Source organism: Mercenaria mercenaria, chromosome 1, assembly GCF_021730395.1.
Source record: "Mercenaria mercenaria strain notata chromosome 1, MADL_Memer_1, whole genome shotgun sequence".
In the NCBI taxonomy this organism is placed as follows: domain Eukaryota; kingdom Metazoa; phylum Mollusca; class Bivalvia; order Venerida; family Veneridae; genus Mercenaria; species Mercenaria mercenaria.
The window spans coordinates 27,117,338-27,136,770 of record NC_069361.1 but is presented as its reverse complement, the minus strand read 5'-3'; the positions used below and the strand labels follow the sequence as shown (position 1 = coordinate 27,136,770).

Sequence of the window (19,433 nt, the reverse complement as noted above, 5' to 3'; positions counted from 1 at the left end):
CGCTCGCAAAAATATGTGTTATTATTATATTTTTCAGGTACGCTGGTGTGTTGTAACCTAAGCGGGTAGTATGACAGGGAAAATGGCTTGCTAATCTACACGGCATTGCTTACATATAAGCATGTTTTCATTGTAAGTACAACTTTAAACCTTTACAATATATTTATATTATAATATCTTATTAATCTGTTTCTGTATACATCATTACCAAATTATATGAAAGAAATACGTAATGAACGAGGAAAGTTTCAGTGTCTATAAATAAACTAGGTCAAGGTAATGGTGGTTACTTGTTATCTGGTATTTCTTGCAATCTATCGAGAGTAACGTCCCTTGTCAAGATGGCTGACTTTACAAAAGAAAAACATTTTGCAGAACTTGCAGCGGACAATGGTAATGTTATGGGGAATATTATTCATAAATATATGGTTTATTTTACTTAGCGTTCTTTTATACCCCAAGAAAGACGTCCCGTTTAGATCTTCCACAGGCAATGTGGATGATAGACAGCTACTTCTTGGTTCTTGTCCCATTACCTACGTTATTAGATAACAAAATTTGATTGTAGTATAGATTTTCCTCAACTACACAGCTCTTATTTAAAGTTTATTACTTACTCGAGCATATCGATTAGCCTTACAGTCTTTTTACACCCCCTCCCCACCCCAGTCCAGCCCCCCCCCCCCCCCCCCCCCCGCCGCAAAAGTAACCCATCAAAACAAGAAAACAGAAAACAACAACAGGGCACCAAGATTCATCAGGAGGTATATTTCGGCAAGGTTATCAGATATGTCAGTTACTATTTTAGCAAAACAGAAGTATATGAAGCAAATAAAACATTAAGGAAAAAGAATTTTTTTAATGAAAACTAGATAATAAGAGGAATAGTTTTAAGTACTAGATTATACAACTGAAGTGGTAACTTTGTGACTTCGCTGTGTGATAAATGAAAGGGGTTATTTGAACGTTTAAGCAGACCAGTGGAACAATAGACTAATTTAAGGGAAGTAGACATAGAGGAATTACATCATTTTTAGAACGTGTTTATAAATTTTCAGGAAGTTTGATCACATTTGTAATATCTTGCCAAAGTGACTGTACAAGGTGAAAAAGAAACACTTTAACAAACTGCATATATAAAAGACTAAACAAAACACAGATGATGCACAGAAAATTTCCAAAAAAGTGTTTTAATCTTTTAAACTAGAAATAGGGCATAAAAAGGGAGACAAAAAAAGCAAGAATAATGTATTGCAACATTTTTGTATGTGTATTATGTTAAGTACTATTTATCAATTGATTTTTAACTATATTTAACACTTCTAGTGGATAATCCATCATCTGTAATTACAGCTAAACACACATACTATCTTACAAAAACATTTTCAGAATTAAAAGATATAAGTTTATAATTATTATAATACAAGCTCATATTCTAATGGCTCATCGTTGTCACTTTTCCGTTCAAGAATGTAAATAAATGTTTCCACTATGATGAAAATATTTACAATACAGCAGCTAAATAATCAATGTTTGGTTAAATATTTGAATTGAAAAAAAAACCCACATCAAATGTTAAAAAGAACCGCCTGTTTTAAGTTATATACTGGATAAAATTTGGGAAAATATTCTTAAACTCTGACTAGACCTCAGATAGTGACACTTCTGTTCAATGACTACAAAATATTAAAAAAGGAAACAAGAATCCTGTGTATCAATACTTTGCCATTTAAGGGTAACAGCAGATTTACTTTTAGATTTATACAGAGAGCACTACATGCTGACCTATTGGTCTAGGAATGTAATAAAATCTATTAGAAGATCCTTTGGAAGCATAGAATACAACCAGGCAAAAGAACAGCGGACTCGTTTTGATTGGGTCTGTTGAAGTGCGAAACACCGTCCGACTTAAGCGGAATTCTATACGATACTATTTTGAGTTTCAGTGTATGCACAATTCAGTACCTGATTTAAAATGTACATTTGAACTGTAGCTTCGTATTTTTATGAATTATTCTCTGGTGGGTGATCTTTACTTAGGCTATATTGCTGTCTCATGTGCCATCTTATTCACTTCCATTTCCACTAAACGTATTGCTTTAAAATGAAATTGTCGTACGTTATAAAATTATCATATCCTTACATTTCCAGTTAAATAGAAATACGTAGTTCTAGTAAATGTTATATAGACATTGGGAATCTCGTGAAACAAATCCTTAAAAACATTAGTCCTAGACCAAAACAATGATTTCAAAATTGCAGTTGTCTAAGAAAGATGAAAAAGACTGTTCTTAACCTACATAGAAATTCTGGTACATGTTTGGTAGATGTTGTCATTTACTTCAAAGAATTTTTTTCAAATTAATAATATTATGTAGTAGGGTAGTGTATAAGGGTGCATTTATACTTCCTTGCTATTGAGCTAGCTTTTATAGCGACGTGGTAGAGTGAATAACTCACGAGTAGATATGAATGGACACTTGGAACGTCCCACAGAGGTTCAAACTCCTGGATTTCGAGGACGAATTCTAAAATGGAGGGGTGTATGTAGTAGGGTAGTGTATAAGGGTGCACTTATACTTCCTTGCTATTGAGCTAGCTTTTATAGCGACGTGGTAGAGTGTCCGCCTTAAGTGTGAGAGGTCCCGGGTTCAATTCCCGGTCAGGGCTGAAGTATTTTCAGCCTGTTACAATTATTAATAGGGTTATGTGTCTACTTGATGCACGAGAGATATAATTTTTTTTAATGTTTCAGTAATACTTCAAAGAATATAAGATGACTATATCTTTTATTCATGTGACGAATATACTTTTGTTTCAAATATGAAAACATCATATGTAAGATTATATTCCCCTGTTAAATTGTTGAGTGTTGTATGGATGGCTGTGTTTTCAGCTCACCTGAGCACGAAGTACTCCGGGTGAGCTATTGTGATTGTGAGGCGTCCGTCCGTCCGTCTGTCGTCCGCCGTCCATCCACACTTTCTTCTCCTAAACCACCAGGCCAATTTTGATGACACTTCACAGAAATGTTCCTTTGATGGTCTTCTTTTAAAATTGTTCAAAGAATTAAACAGAACTCTAGTTGCCATGGCAACCGAAAGGAAAATCTGTAAAAATATTTTCGTCCAAAACGGCAGGTCCTAGGGCTTTACTATTTGGTATGTAGCATCATCTAGTGGTCTTCTACCAAGATTGTTCAAATTATCCCCCTAGGATTAAATATGGCCCTGACATGGGGGTCACATGGTTTATATAGACTTATATAGGGAAAAAATTTGAAAATCTTCTTGTCCAGAACCACAGGGCCTAGGGCTTTGATGTTTTGTATGTAGCATCATCTAATGGTCCTCTACCAAGATTTTTCAAATTATTTCCCTAGGGTCAAATATGGCCCCGCCCTGGGGATCGCATGATTTATGTAGACTTATATAAGGAAACATTTGAAAATCTTCTAGTACAAAACCACATGGCATAGGGCTTTGATATTTGGTATGTAGCATCGTGTAGTAGTCCTTTACCAAGACTGTTAAAATTATCCCCCTGGGGTTAAAACTGGTTACGCCCCGGGGGCACATGTTTTAAATAGACTTATATAGGGAAAAACCTTTAAAGAAGTTCTTGTCTTTAGTGTTTGGCATGCTCTAGTGGTTCGTTACCAAGGTTGTTCAAATCATGACCATGGGGTCATTATATGCCACACCCAGGTGTCCCTTGTTTTACATTGACTTATATAGAAAAAATCTTTTAAAATCTTCTTGTCCAGAATCATAAGACCCAGACCTTCAAAAAATTTAATTCTATACAGAACTCTGGTTGCCATGGCAACCGAAAGGAAAAACTTTAAAAATCTTCTTGTCCAAAACGATAGGTCTTTGTTATGTAGCATCATCTAGTGGTCCTCTACCAAGATTGTGCAAATTATCTCCCTAGGGTCAAATATGACCCCGCCCTGGGGGTCGCATGGTTTATATAGACTTACATAGGGAAAAACTTTGGAAATCTTCTTGTCCAAATCAACTGGGCCTAGGGCTTTGATATTTGGTATGTAGCATCATCTAGTGGGCCTCTACGAAGATAGTTCAAGTTATATCACTAGGATCAACTATGGCCTCACCCTGGGGTTACATGGTTTATATAGATTTATATAGGGAAAAACTTTGAAAATCTTCTTGTCCAAAACCACATGGCTTTGGGCTTTAATATTTTGTATGTAGCATCATCTAGTAGTCCTCTACTAAGATTGTTCAAATCAAATTATCTCCCTAGGGTCAAAATATGGCACCGCCCTGGGGTCACATGGTTTATATAGACTTACATAGGGACACTTTTGACAATCTTCTTGTACAAAACCACATGGCCTAGGTCTTTGATATTTGGTATGTAGCATCATGTAGTAGTTCTTTACCAAAAATGTTCAAAGTATCCTCTTGGGGTTAAAACTGGCCCCGACCGGGGAGGGGGGGGGGCATATGGTTTAAATAGACTTGTATAGGGAAAGCCCTTTTTAAAAAATCTTGTCTTTTAACCATAAGGCCTGGAAATTAGATGTTTACTATTTGGCATACTCTAGTGGTTCTCTCCCAAGACTGTTCAAATCATGACCCTTGGCTGAATATATGCCACTCCCGCGGGGGTGGGGGGATCCCTTGTTTTTCATTGACTTATAAAGGAAAGATATTTTAAAATCTTCATGTCCATAACCATAAGGCTTAGACCTTAGATATTTTGTATTGTCTAGTGGTCAACTATCAAGTTTGTTCAAATCATGACCCTGGGGTCAAAATTGACATCGTCCCGGGGTCAACAGTTTTTACATTGGCTTATATTGGGAAAACCTTTAAAAAGATATTTGGTATGTGGCATGCTCTAGTGGTTCTCTACCAAGATTGTTCAAATCATAGCCTTGGGGACAATATACGGCATGCCTGGGTGGTCCCTTGTTTTACATAGACATTTGTTTTAGAAGCAATGGCAAAGAAATTTAAACCACAAGTATAATGTTTGATACAGATTTCAATACTCATCTTGAATAGTCTGAATCGAGACCTACTGACCTACTTTTTCGTTTTTGAAGTTACAGCATAGAAATTTAGACCACCTTTATAATTTTAGATACAGATTCAATACTCTTCTTGAGTAGTCTTAATCATGACCTACTGACCTACTTTCTTACGGTTCTTAGTCAGGTAGATACAATGTAACAGTCATAGAAATTCTATTTCGCCATTCAAATTCTTATTATTGTAAGTTGGAAATTAAGGAGATTAAGAGAACAGTGTAGATTAGCAAATTATTGTCGAAGTTGTTCATTTTACACATAACGCATAGTAATATTTATCACTGTTTTTTTTTCAAAACATTTGTTTGCCGTACGGCTTTCTTTTATTTATTTTGAATCTCTTTATTAGATGCAGGTGTTATACGTACATGGATATATAATACATAACAATTAAAATACAGTTATTTAATTCAGAGTTAACTGTACATGCATTTACAAAATATTGTAAAAACGCAAGAACATTGTCTTTTAAAACCTAGTATTTTACAGTTAACGTACACAGATACTCTTTTTTCAGGTCCAAAAAGGAAAATTGTAGATGATACAGCTCTGCAATATTCTGTAAAGAAACCAAGGACTTGCGGAGTACAGAAGAAAGGTAGTTTTGTGAACAAGTCACATAAATTGGTTTGAGATTTATGTCAATTAGTCAAAGAAGACAATGATATTTCAGGTCTGTAATGATTGATAAGCTTGTAGTATCCTCACAACTAAATCTTCCAAGCTTCAATATGAAACCATTCATAAATATAAACTATATAAAATCACCCTTGTTATCCGGATAATACGAAATGATGTGATAATTCCAAAATGCTACAAACCTGAGGAAATGTCGGAACTTTGTATGGACATTGTTTTCGTCAATATTTTCTTATTACTCATTCTGATTGTTTAAAGTATTATAACTGATTCAACATGGTTTAGAAGCTGTACCATTTGCACTAAACAATTTGAATATCGGACATATTGTTCAGTATGGAGAGCCCCAAACAAGGTGTACATTTTGCTTTTGAGAATGAGTTTGGTGATTCAAAGTGTTGTCAACCTCATTTAATGGACTTTCGGAAATGAATATTATTTTGTTTTATTCAGTTATTATATAAACAATGATATGAACATGTTTAAAAGTTTTTATTTTAGATCAAATAACCCACATTGACAAATATATAAGCATATGTAGTAGTCGATGGATACTGACCCAAGTGTTCATAGAAATTTCGAAGATAAATCCCGAAGTGCTATGAGGATAATAGCCAATATTGTAGTTTGAAACTTTGTATATGCTGTTCTAAAGGTACCGATTGTTGTATATTGAAGAAGTATACTCATAAAAGGTGGTAACTAATGGCTGTAGCATGTCCAAGGTAATGTTTTATACACATGGTCAGTACCAGATGTTCCTCAGATGTTTATCAAAAGGGAAAATGTCTATATCTTTGTAAAATTCTGTTTTAAAAATCAAGTCCGCTGTCAGAAGGTTCTAAAGCTTACACGCCTGTATCTTTTTTGCTAGATTTTGGTAAAAAATTAAACAAGCCAGAACAGGTAAATTTAACACTTGACTCTAATTGTGCTGAGATTCCACAGGGGGAGAGGGTACACCCATATTTAGAAATTAAGTATGCTAGGGGTCTGTTAGCATTTTAAGAGTGTGAAAATAATGGCACTTTACCAGGTCAGTTTTGCTGGAATATGTTGAATACTGCTGTGAATTCATAGAAGTACATTCCCTTAATCCCTTAACTGATAATAGTTTGATATTGTACTTAATAATTTAGTACACTTGTTAACTTTTCCATAAAATGTTGTCCCCTACCAACATTTCATCTGCAATACAAGACTCACATGCATTCCTATACTGAAATATAAAGAGTTGGTCCCAGTGTATAGGATAAGATCTACGTTCATTAACTTAATATTTGTTCAATATCCCCTTCCCTCTTCTTCTGTAAGTTCAATACATTAAGTTGGTGTTATGAATTGTAATCGAGATCAATTTTTTTGCTTTGTTCCTTGGGCTATAATAACCATGGTATTTTGACTGCTGTTCAAAATCTGTGGTATGTTTTGTGGTGTTGAAAATCCTGGGCATTTTTGAAGACAGTATAATACGTCTCCTAGATCTTGAAAGGTTGAAGATAACCTCAAGCCAAACTCCAAAAGCCATTTTAAAGGAGCCAAAGATCTGTATAGGTTGACTGCCGGGTACCCCCCACCAGCACTGAAACAAGTGCCAATTAATATATGGCCATATCTTTTCGGCATTTTTTATCGGGTCTTTATCCAAAGTCATCATTCGTAATTGTAAGAATTACATTCATGGAAAGAGAGTGTTAAAATTTCTTTCCGATAACATATGAGGCAAAAACTCCTAATCTACGATGGGTTTCATATGCTCTACTTATTAGGTTGCTGTGCCTGTTACCAGTATAACAAGAGCTGTCGGAGGACAGCAACGCTCGACTATTCAACAGCCTTGTCAACTGAATGAATACAAAAGTCGAAAAAGGGGCATAATTTTGTTAAAATGGGAAAAAGGGTTATGGAACCTTCATAGTGTTTATCAGCTCATGACTGATACTCATGACTGAGTGTGTGAAGTTTCAATCCTTTCCCATTAGTGGATACTGAAATACCAGCTTACATACAAAAACTTAAAACCAAAAACTGCTAAGTTGAAAAAGGGGCATAATTTTGAAAAATGCAAAATAGAGTTATGGAACCTGCGAAGTGCATGTCAAATCATGACAGTGAACAAGTGTGCAAAGTTTCAATCCATTCCCATTAGTGAGAACTGAGATACCAGCTTACATACAAAACCGTAACCAAGAATTTCTAAGTCGAAAAAGAGACATGATTTTGTAAAAAAGCAAAATAGAGTTATGGAACCTGTGCAGTGTAGGTCAGTTTATCACAGTGAATATGTGTGTGAAGTTTCAATCCATTCCCACAAGTGGTTACTGGGATACCAGCTTACATACAAAAACCTTAACCAAATCGGGACGCCGACGCATGGGTGAGTCCAATAGCTCTACTATTCTTTGAATAGTCGAGCTAAACATTGTTAACAAGTTCATATCATCATGTTGTTACAAACTCATTCACCAAAACATGTCCACACACACACAAAACTTGTCAATGTGTAATGGTATGTAAATGAAAGAAGTCAATGACGGCTATTATGCACTTTCAAAGACAACACATGTAAGGCATTATCCATGGTCATTTTCGGCTATTATCCATTTTTCACACAAGGATCAATATAAATGGTTTTGGCATGAAAACGGCAAACGTAAACAACTTATTCTAAACTATGTCAGATAGTGAAATGGTAGAGCTGTATATATAGTGGACGCAACTTGACCCCGATGGTTGACCTTTCTATTATAATACATAATGAGGCACAGCCTATTATTGAAAAGGAGTGTAAGTAAAACACGAGCTGCACGAGAAAATGTAAATATAAATTTGTGTGAATATAAATGAGTGTATTGGAAAATTTTCACTGATCAAATGTAAGTATACATACTTTGATTCTGATCTGTGTACAAACTTATTCTATATAGATATGCTCTGCTACCCTAAGCACCCCTTATTTTCTTCAATAAAATAATTGATATGAATAATCAGCCTAAGGTCAACCATCGCGGTCAAGTTGCGACTACTATACAGTGAATTACAAGCATTAAAAACAATTCTAAATATTTTTTTTTATGAATTTTCAAACTAAACTTACATGGATTTTGTAAACTATTTAACATACTGTGTATTGTATTCACAAAAATAAAGTAAAATAGTTTGAGTTCCATGGAAACAAATCACCATTCGTTCTTTTTGCAACATCTGGTGGTTAAAATCTCTTATCAAGCCACAGCAACTTACCGAAAAATCTAAAATTTTCATAAGCGTTCATCTGTCATTTTGTAGCATTTTGGAATTATCACATGATTTCGTATTATCCGGATAACAAGGGTGAAAATGAACAATTGTTCAATTGATTCAATGTCTCAAGGCACCCCTTTTTCATTTTGAATTGTAGATTATGTTTATAGACTATTTTTTCATTGAGATTTTCAACAAGAAATTGTCACAAGTCAAGATAGCACTGCTTTTGATTAAGCGATTATACGTTTGTAGAGTTTTTATTTCCATAATATTCACTGTAAATTACATTAAAAATATGGAAAACATGCATTGAAATAAATCAATTAGTTTATTTTTCCATACACATTCAGAAAGAAACTGTTTTAATACAAACAACTGATAATATTTGCCCTGAAATAATGTGTAAGTGGCGGGAACTCGAAGGTACTGTTTTGTATCAAGTTGCATCCACATGAAACGAGATAAATCTAACAAATGATAGGCCGTTTACATTTCTGATACGTATTCCACAGATTGAATTCGGCTATGGTGCTGCAATTTATACATATACTGAGCAAACCTTCCAATTAGACCCCTACATTTTTGCCACCTATCCTGGCCACTTGACGTACTGAATGTCACTTTGGAATAATTATATGCTTGTGTAATGATATTAGAGAACTTTCTTTCAAAGAATATTGACAATTGTAACATGAATCACGATGCTTGCCTGACGCTTCCAACATTCCTATAGCACTCGCCCTTTCATCGAGTCGCCTTTGAACGTGTTTATCGTGAAAAGGGAGCTATATAAATCTGGTATAATAATAATAAAAACGAAAAGATCATAGGCGAGACATGTGAAATCGCTTTTCATTTAATTTATATATATTTTGTTTCTCATTCCTTTTAATGGTACACGTGTCTGTTTCGGACTGCTTTAAAAACAATGTTTTCTGTATGTGCATAGGGGTATTCTTGAGACGATTGCATTTAATCAGCGTTAACGTGCGTGTGTTGTTTTGCCGCAACGTTTCTTTACTTTACGAAGTCACGACGTTTCTCGTATTTTATTATTATGACTTTACGTCAATGTATTATTTAAGAATTTAACTGCCTGAAGGTATGTTTTAACATGGAAAGCCCTAGCAGTTGAAAATTAAAGTTGCAGTAAAAGCTTAGAAGTCTGCTGCTGTTATTTCCTGATGATTGGACTTTTATACATATATATTTAATGTAGTACAATATGATACAAATCAAATCTACCTGATTTCAAGGCTGAGTTTAAACAAAACGGCATGAGCATTGAAACGTAGCAAAATTATGAATATAACTTGGTGTTTTGCCTCTGACCTTTCAACGGCGGTACCCTTCTGTGTTCCTTCTTCATGTATATTTGTGTCTATTTGTTACTTCTATCCTGTTATTGCATTCGTTTGTGCTAATGTTTAAATGTGCTCAGCCGTTGTGTGCTTGTATACAGCTACATATACCCCTATTTCCATGTGAAGTGCTGTACTGGCAGCTGCGTTCTTTGAAGTTGGGTTTTCGTGTTGAACTTGTGCACTTTTTTTTATTTAATAATCATAAGAAGAATTTCTCAATCATCTTGTTTCCTCATGCTCTTGATTAAAACATATTCTCACATACTGCAAACAACGAAAGGAAATGCTCCAAAATCGCTTTACCATAGGGATTAAAAGAATCTATGGGATATCACACGACCAAATAAGACAGGTAATATATGTACACTAAACACTTTCTGCAGATAAAATAACTTAATCAAAATGTTTTTTTCAGACCCTATTTTTTCTTTATTACAGGATATGATATCAGCGGATGTAATGAAGAACCACAAAGAAACCCCGGTAATGTAGTATTTATAGCATACATATTATTTATCTTTAAGTTAAAGGTCATATCTTCAGATTCACCTCAAACATTTCGAAATTTAGGAACTGTTTCATTCATTCTGTTTCTAATTATAAAAACAGAAGAAACAAAAACAAACAAATGTGTTTCAAAGAGTTTTAGAGAGTGTTTTTTATCAAATATTAAATAATGTAGATATTTTTGTTTCAAATGCGTTGGTGACGAAAGCAAAATCTTGTTTTAGATAGTAGCAGTCTAGATGGTGTATTTGTCATATTAATAAAATATCAACTCAAATTAAAACTTTATTTGTGATGTTCGATATTTAATTCACATCTGTTAAAAATCAACATTGTGATGTACATCTTTAGGCATGCCTACGACAATTAAATCCAGTATGCTGTTATTTCTGTAATTTCTACAGTCAAACTGTACCAGTTGAAACACATTGATTAGGAAAACAAAACATTTATTGAATGTACTAACTGTGATACATTTTAATGAATTACTTGAGATAATTATTATTATTTTGTAAAGTTCTTTTCATTACAGATGTTGTTTTTTTCAGGTTTCCCTGCTACTGACGGATCAGTTGCAATAGCGTACAGCGCTAACGGAAACACAACGGCTGGTTTGTATAAATTTGTGAACATTTCAAGATTAGTAGCACGTATTAATTATTGTCAAGCCAATAAGTGTAAATCATATATGTTCCCAAAACATCTGACAGAAATGCACTTCTGAGTAAACGTGATTAGTACGAAATAAATTAGTGTGAACTATTTTTAAGTTTTACAACACGCATATGCATCATAAAATGATTTTTTAAGATCTTGAAACCACCTAAACGGTGCAACCAGCAGCGAATCTATGGATATCCTGTGAAAAGAGAAATATTCTTTGTCACTGACATTCCGAACGAGATCAGTCATTGTATAGAGTCAGTAATTTAAATAAACATCATGAAGTAGCTACGGATAGGTAGATAATTTGGGGGCCTCCATGGCCGAGTGGTTAAGGTCGCTGACTTCAAATCACTTGCCCCTCATCGATGTGGGTTCGAGCCTCACTCGGGGCGTTGAATTCTTCATGTGAGGAAGCCATCAAGCTGGCTTACGGAAGGTCGGTGGTTCTACCCAGGTGCCCGCTCGTGATGAAATAATGCACGGAGGGGCACCTGGGGTCTTCCTCCACCATCAAAGCTGGAAAGTCGCCGTATGACCTAAAATGTGTCGGTGCGACGTTAAACCCAACCAAAAAAAAAAAAAAAAAAGTAGATAATTTGTCATGGAGTGCAATTAGTTTTGTTTCAATATATGTTTAATACTTCTTTAATCTGTTGGTCGTTTCTCAAGTTTTCACACTACAGTCTGTCTAATTCTTTTCAAGACGATCTGACATATAGAGGCATGACCATTATGGAAACATATTTTTCAGGTTTTCCCACTGGTACAAGTGGATCAGTTGCATTAGTGTACAGTTCTCTCGGAAACACCACGGCTGGTTTGTATTATGTTTGTGAATAGTTCTTGAGCATTATATTTTGGTCCTTTGGGAAAGAAACAAGAATTTATGGAGGGGAGTTTCACTTGCGGAATGCGGAATAGATATTATTAGAATATAAATATTGGATTATCAAATTGTGCTGGTATGCTCACTGTCGCAATGTATCAAAGGGGTGGGGGAGGGTGGGGGGGAGGGGGTGTATGACCGCGGTGACAACTTGATTATCATAAAGAAATCTTGTAAGTAAAGTTTTTGAGTATATGTCATTCTTATATAATTTTGTCTCCTTAATACCTTGCATAAGAAAGCGACAATGTAAAGTCTAAAAATTGTCTAATACCACATTTTAACGCCAATTTACAAGATTGTATTAATATTCTTTAATATTTTGTAGCTTCATTTCGTCTAGATGACGAGGATCAAGAACTGAGAGATGAAGATCAAGAAATGAGAGATGAGGATCAAGAAATGAAGGACAAACATCTTGAATGATGGAAGATATAAAGCAGTATTAGAAAAAAATGAATGTTTTAAGCGCTCTTATTTTGGTGTTCTATATTATGCTCATTTTGAACAAAACTTGACATTTCAATCAGCCTACTTGTCACCATCCAGCTCATGTTTAAGAAACATTAGATAAACCTACTTTTGTAATGCATATTCGATACTGTCTTACTGTGTTTGCAATAAGAGAGAAATGTGGGCTTGTCTATAATCAAAAGTTGAAACGTTTTTATTAGATATGTTGCACTTTATATGCACCTTTCAGTTGTTACATGAAGGATTAATATCATACAAATTGTTAACGGGTAAGGAAACATTTTTTAGACACTTCATTATAAGAGAACGTATTACAGCTCTCCCGTTACAGAGAAAATGCTGATATTTGATATTTTCATATTGATTTTATTTCTTTTAAGCTAATGTTGATTTCCCTTTTTAAATGGTCATTTACGACATATTCTTTAAAAGCACTAGGAACAAATATGTATTTTCCCAAAGCCAAAATTCTAGCGAACATTAAAACAACTTTGAATCTATCAAAAAATGTCACATACATCCTAAAGGTAATAAAAACGACCATTTTTTTCATAAATTTCTATCATGTTCATAACATAGTGTTGAAAAAACGATTGAGAATTATTTCATTCCTTTTTTTTAAATATTTACAACCTAAGAATTACATAAAGACACGAAAAAATGCCACTTTCAAAAACTATAACTCTTAACTTATCTTAAAATTCAGGCTTTTTTGTTTTTACTCAATCTTCACATTAATTTAATTTAATAATTTAAAAGCAAAATTACAGTAACAATCCTTTCTTCTAATTACTTAAAATTTACTTGAGCATAGATCGATAAGAAACTTAGTCTCGTTTACATTTAATGCAAGTTTCATTTTAGATTTGCATTATCTTTACTGAACTTAGTCAAAAGTGAAATTGGATTCATGATATTGAAAACAAGTCAGAATATTTTAGATGGCTAAAGTGTCCAAAGTTTTGTATTTTTTACTTTATGTAGAAAAACAGTTTATAAATCTTTACACTTTTTTGAAAGGTCATTTAAATTTCTGAACAGATAAAACAAATCTTGTTATATTCCTTATGGCTACAAACAGATCAAAGCCACTAAAGGGACCAATTTTTTAGCAAGGCTTGAAGCTAGGGACGACCCCCTATATTCAAAGGTTTTACTGCATTTTAATACGATATACACTGTTCCAGGAGATTGTGTCACGGAATTTTGATATCTGTTTTTGAATTAGAGTTATGCCCTTATGTTTGCAGTAACAGAGAGTAATACCAACTTAACCATACAAAAAGGTAATAAAATTGAAATAAATCAATTTTGAAAAATATTATCTTATTGTAGTCATAACGACTATAAATCAGTTTTGTTTTATTTATTTGAGATTTAAAAACTCTTTCTATCTTTTTATATGCTTTCTAAATATGATAAAAAGAAAGACAGTCCTTTGCAGATTTTAACGATTTTTAACATATAAAGTTTTATAAATCGGTATGTGCTACATTAAAACGGAATGTCGTTCATTATCGCTAGCAAATATCTTCGAACAATTTATTTACTACTTGTTTCAATAACTTAGAGTAATCCACTGGCGGATTTTTCATGACTGCAACTAAAACGTTAGCTGATAAAGCTCTAAAAGCTATGGGATCATTATTCTCCATAACAAAAGATCTTGAAGTTCCTGTCAACATTATGTTGACTTTATTTGATCATATGTAGCATCTATATTAAATTATTCTTGTGAGTTATGGAGTTTTGATAGAGCTGAAAACATTGAACGAATACGCAGAAAATTAATGAAATGGATACTAAATGTTAAAATGTCACATTCTGTGGTATATAAGGACTTTGGTAGGTATCCGCTATATATAGCAATACCGGTTTGAATTATCAATATTTTCAAAGTTATTTCATGAAAAGAATTATGGGTATTTCCGTCTTCCATTTTCGCTCTAAACTTTTAGATATTATTACTAATAGTATATCATTATAGATATAAATTACTGGTGACAAGATATTTGTTCAAGATCTTCTTTGTTTTATATAGAAAACAAGATGTCAAATGTCAGAATATATTAGCAAAATGAAATGTTATAGTTTAAGAAATATTCTAGATAAATTACATTTATCTTCGCACCAGCTTTCTATTGAAAATTGTAGACATAGAAACGATAGAAAATGTATATTTTGTCAATGTAGTGGCATTGAAGATGAATATTATTTGGTGTTAAGATGTCCAAATTCATGCTTCATTTAGAGAGCACATTATATTCTAGATATTACAAAAGACATCCAAATAAACTGAAATTCACTCAGTTGTTTAGTGCTATAAATGCGTTGAATGAATTGCCCTTGTTTTGTAAAACGCCACTTAATTAGGATCAAATCAATTCATTTCATTTCTTTGCAATAGATGATATAATGTTTTGTTGGTTTTATTTACGTTACATTGTATGTATGATTTTTTTAAATGTAACGATGAACTGTAAATATACAAGTTAGAAATTAATAAAATATCCGTTCTTTTCTGTTTAACTTTACATTTACCTGTGCAATAGTAGAATTATAGCAAGTACCTATTTCCATTTTTGATGACAATAGATAATAATTATTTAACAAGAAAATATAAGTATCTTTAAAGGACTTCTAGATATTTTAGATGTCGGTTGGCAAATTGTTGGATAGTGGAATATAGATGATAACTCAATATGCATGTGTGCTTAAACTGTAAATGCAATGTAATAATATGCAAACTATCGATATTATATATAGTGAAAAGTACAACGAAAATGTTCAGTTGTTGCATCAGTGTTAAACGCTTTTTTAAAATAGTGACTGAACCACATTGTTTTTATCTATTATCTAATTAAAAGTAAATGGTTTCTAATTTAAAGAAGGTATTTCTTAATAAAAAGTGGATAAATATGATCAAAGAAATGGTACTTATTACATCAGGGTGCTTCTTTGTCACTGCATTTCCACAATGTTAAGTCATTGTGTGCTTAAGTGTTTTCTACACAGTCGGTTGTGATGTGATCATGTTTTAGATGCGTTTATATTTTTGCATTAAAATTGTTTTACTTACAATCATACTTTTATTGTTAGCTGATTAATTTGAAACTTTGTCTTACTAAAAAATAACAAAATATTAAAGGATTTGTAATGTTTTTGTTCATACAACACTTGTGTTTTTAACTAATGAATAATAATATAATATAACTAATTGTGTTGCCAATATATGAACAGGATACAAGATTAAAAATGCAACTAGGAATTATGATCCGGCATGCTAACATTTGGCTATATTTCATAAGTAAAAGTAACAGGCAACTGCTGAAAATATTCTGCATAATTTCAGTGTTCTTAAGATTTCTTAATAGTGTATAAAGGCAAGTTAAATGGTTTGTTATACCTGGATCCATTCATGTTTTGAATCCGATGTAAATATTGAGCATCTGTTCTGCATAGGTTTTCTGCTGTCCATTTACCTCTCATGAACCATGTATACAATTATTTTGCTTGATTGCTTCTACAGGGCCCCCTTATAACTTTTACTAAAGCTATTGTGTGTTTCTTGGTCAGGTAGTGCCAGTGGTGAAATTTTTTAAATAATGCAAATTTGCAAACTTAAGATAAAACTGACAAACTTACACAATACAGCTTCATTTTCAAAAACGTCTTTATTTTTATTTTTCATAATCCGGACTATTTAGATAAATTGTTAGACCCACAGCTACCAGAAAGCTAGAGCAGAATTATTTAGATTTTTTTCACATAAGGTTCCTTCTGGATATATAAATATAACTGTATACAGTGGCCTAGTCGATTAGACATTCAGGGTTGGGATGTCAAAAGTTCGACCCAAGTTGGGATCATTTCCAATGTGGCCGGTACCTGAGCGGCTAGCTAGTTTAAAATGGTTATCGATGACATGCTTTATAAATTCAATGGGGTCAAAATTTGCACAAAACTAATAATAAGACTTAGCCTCTCGTAAAATTAGTTACTGTTCATAATGTTATAAGTCCACCACTCAAAGCGCGCGGACAATTTGCTCTGTAAAGGGAGATAAATATCTCGTATCCCGTTAAACTTTATATTTCGGTTGCTGGACTCATATTGTACCAACTAAAATGCTAATTAGACGCTTAAATGCCATCATCAAAAGGGGCTATTAAGTTTTGTCATCCGTCTGTTTGTGTAACAAATGGGTAAGACAAAACATATATATTCTACCAGAGCTTAAACTGTTACAAAAGTTTGATTCAATGTATTGACACCGACTCAATGTAGGTCATATGGCGACTTTTCCAGCCTTTGATTGTGGAGAAAAACCCGAAGTGCCCTCCGGGCATTGAACCACTAAACTTCCGTAAGCCAGCTGGATGGTTTCATAATATGAAAAACACTACGCCCAAAATGAGGTTCAAGCCCACATTTGTGTGGGACTAGTGATTTGAAGTCTGTGACCTTAACCACTCGACCAAGGAAGTCCCTAGATGAAGGAGTTAATTCAATTTACTTTTACAACAAAGTTCCGCGATAACCAATGTTTTGGGATATGAGAGGTGCTGCACTTTTCGTAAACCCTGATTTGTATGTAAATAAAGATTACTTGACTTGAATTGATAAACTAAAGCGAAGTGTCTCAATCAAACCATATCTGCTATATTGCTTGAAAACTGTCTATTTTTCAATTATTTTTACATGTTTATCTACTATCACAACAGAAGTCGTGAAATAGACTGTCGTAGACTGGTTCCCTGTAATTTGATTTAATGTTGTTATAACTCATACTACTGTTTGATCATTGAGTTCATTCAAAATACGTTTAAAGAGTTCCGCTAAAGCCAGTTCTAGCGGGTATGATAGCGATTACATTTTTTATTGTCTCAGGGTATGCTAGTTTTTGCTTGATATGTGATGTTTGTTTCCTAATGACCTTCTAAAAGAATTATAACACAAATAAAATGTAGTAAACCCTTTGTGTGTGTCTTTAGGTGGTCATTAAGAATCACAATACCACTCGTTTTTTTTTACAACAGAGTTCCACTGTTGTAGGTTCTAAGAGGCAGGAAAGGTGTTTCTCTTTTCGTTAATTCTCATGAAAGAACCGATCAAACCGACTCTTCTGGTTGCGTTTTATGCTTGCAAAGGCTCGTCTTATCAAGTTGAAAATGATATATCACTACATAGTCTTTAAGTGTCATGTGGCGACTGTAAAAAGACGCCAAGTATTTGGACTTAGTGCTAGTTATTATTTCTGGCCCTTTAGTATCCTTAAGTCTGTTCAATATATATTTTATATTAGAGTTCCGCTTAAGTCAGTACTAGAGGAGGGTGTGCAGGAGGTCGTTGCATGAGAAGTATAGCACTTATTATTTCCACGAATAGACTCAGTCAAACCGAGTCTGTTAATATTGTTCTTGTTTGTCTTCTTTGCTTCAAAGGAGTCATATTATAAGTTACCTTAACCCTTGAGCAGAGGATGATATAGTGACCAATATATAATGTAGAAGTGAGATCCTATTTATTAAATATATATATTTAATAATATTTTTAATAAATACGTTAAAAGTGTTTGGGATTATTTGCTCCCCTTCCCTTTCGAAAAAGGTTAACCTTAACGGGATTACATTGTAAAAATTCATGTCAGAGTAATTACCACATACAGCTTTTAAAAATGTATTTTGAAACTAACGTACTAGTATTTGATAACTCTAATTTACCATAAACTGTGAAGGTTTTACTCTTCTAATAAATGCAGGTTATTTATGGATGCGTATTTTGCGATTTTTTCAAAATAGATAATGAAGTCTATGTGATTTCATCATTCGCTTTTGCTGTAATTTTTATATGTTATCAACGATATTTTTTCTGCATATACTTAAAATAAAAAGAGTTCAATTAGCAATTTGACTGAACTTATCAAAACAATAATGTTGGGTCAAAAGTTTTGCTAAGTGTATATTATGAGCAATAATGATTTATTAGGCGTAAAACCATAAACAAAAATACACCTGAATGGAGGGGACCAAACGCTTTACATTGTAGTAAAACTGAATAATTTAGCACCCTATTAAACCATATTACGCAATATCTTACACAATGCTTGATTATCTTAATATTTCTTTTAACAGTACAAGTAGAAATATATTACAGTCTTTTACAGGCTGAACTTCTATATGACTTAAACTTCATAATACATATTTAAGCTAGTGAAATCAAGGGAGATAATCCAAAGTTGGGAACTCATAACATAGTATAAACAAGTGTTTTACTTTTGGTTTACTTATTTTTGTTTATCGAAGGGCATTTTTATTTTGTTCTTTGTGTTAGAAAGTGATATACTTTATGTTCATGCTTTCTAAGCCTTTAAACCACTTTTTAGCACAATTTTTCTCATTTTGGAAGAAGGGTCAGTCTATTTTTTACTTGAGGTAATGCAGCAGGTAGATTACACTTCATTAAATTCCCAGGATTTATAATGTTATAAGTTTATATTGTGTAAAAAGCACTCTTTTTACTTTTATACATACTTTTAAGTTAATTTACAGTAAAATTAATAGTTAAAAGTTTCTAAAAGGGTAATTTC

At 33.2% G+C, this 19,433-nt stretch overlaps 1 protein-coding gene across 1 annotated transcript; it reads left to right on the top strand.

Annotated features, from left to right (window-relative positions):
- Window positions 1-341: 341 nt before the first annotated feature.
- LOC123523924 (uncharacterized) lies at window positions 342-16,440 on the top strand. The gene is made up of 6 exons (XM_053537607.1): window positions 342-393; window positions 5,580-5,660; window positions 10,750-10,794; window positions 11,367-11,429; window positions 12,236-12,301; window positions 12,699-16,440. The coding sequence occupies exons 1-6, from the start codon at window positions 342-344 to the stop codon at window positions 12,794-12,796; spliced, it is 405 nt and encodes a 134-aa protein (XP_053393582.1). The 3' UTR covers window positions 12,797-16,440.
- The last annotated feature ends 2,993 nt before the right edge of the window (window positions 16,441-19,433 follow it).

Excerpts from the sequence above, each read along its gene's own strand:
- LOC123523924 (XM_053537607.1), top strand. The coding sequence starts at position 342 with ATGGCTGACTTTACAAAAGAAAAACATTTTGCAGAACTTGCAGCGGAC. Across the intron at positions 394-5,579 it reads AGAACTTGCAGCGGACAATG|GTCCAAAAAGGAAAATTGTA; the intron begins GTAATGTTATGG and ends CTCTTTTTTCAG. Across the intron at positions 5,661-10,749 it reads TTGCGGAGTACAGAAGAAAG|GATATGATATCAGCGGATGT; the intron begins GTAGTTTTGTGA and ends TCTTTATTACAG.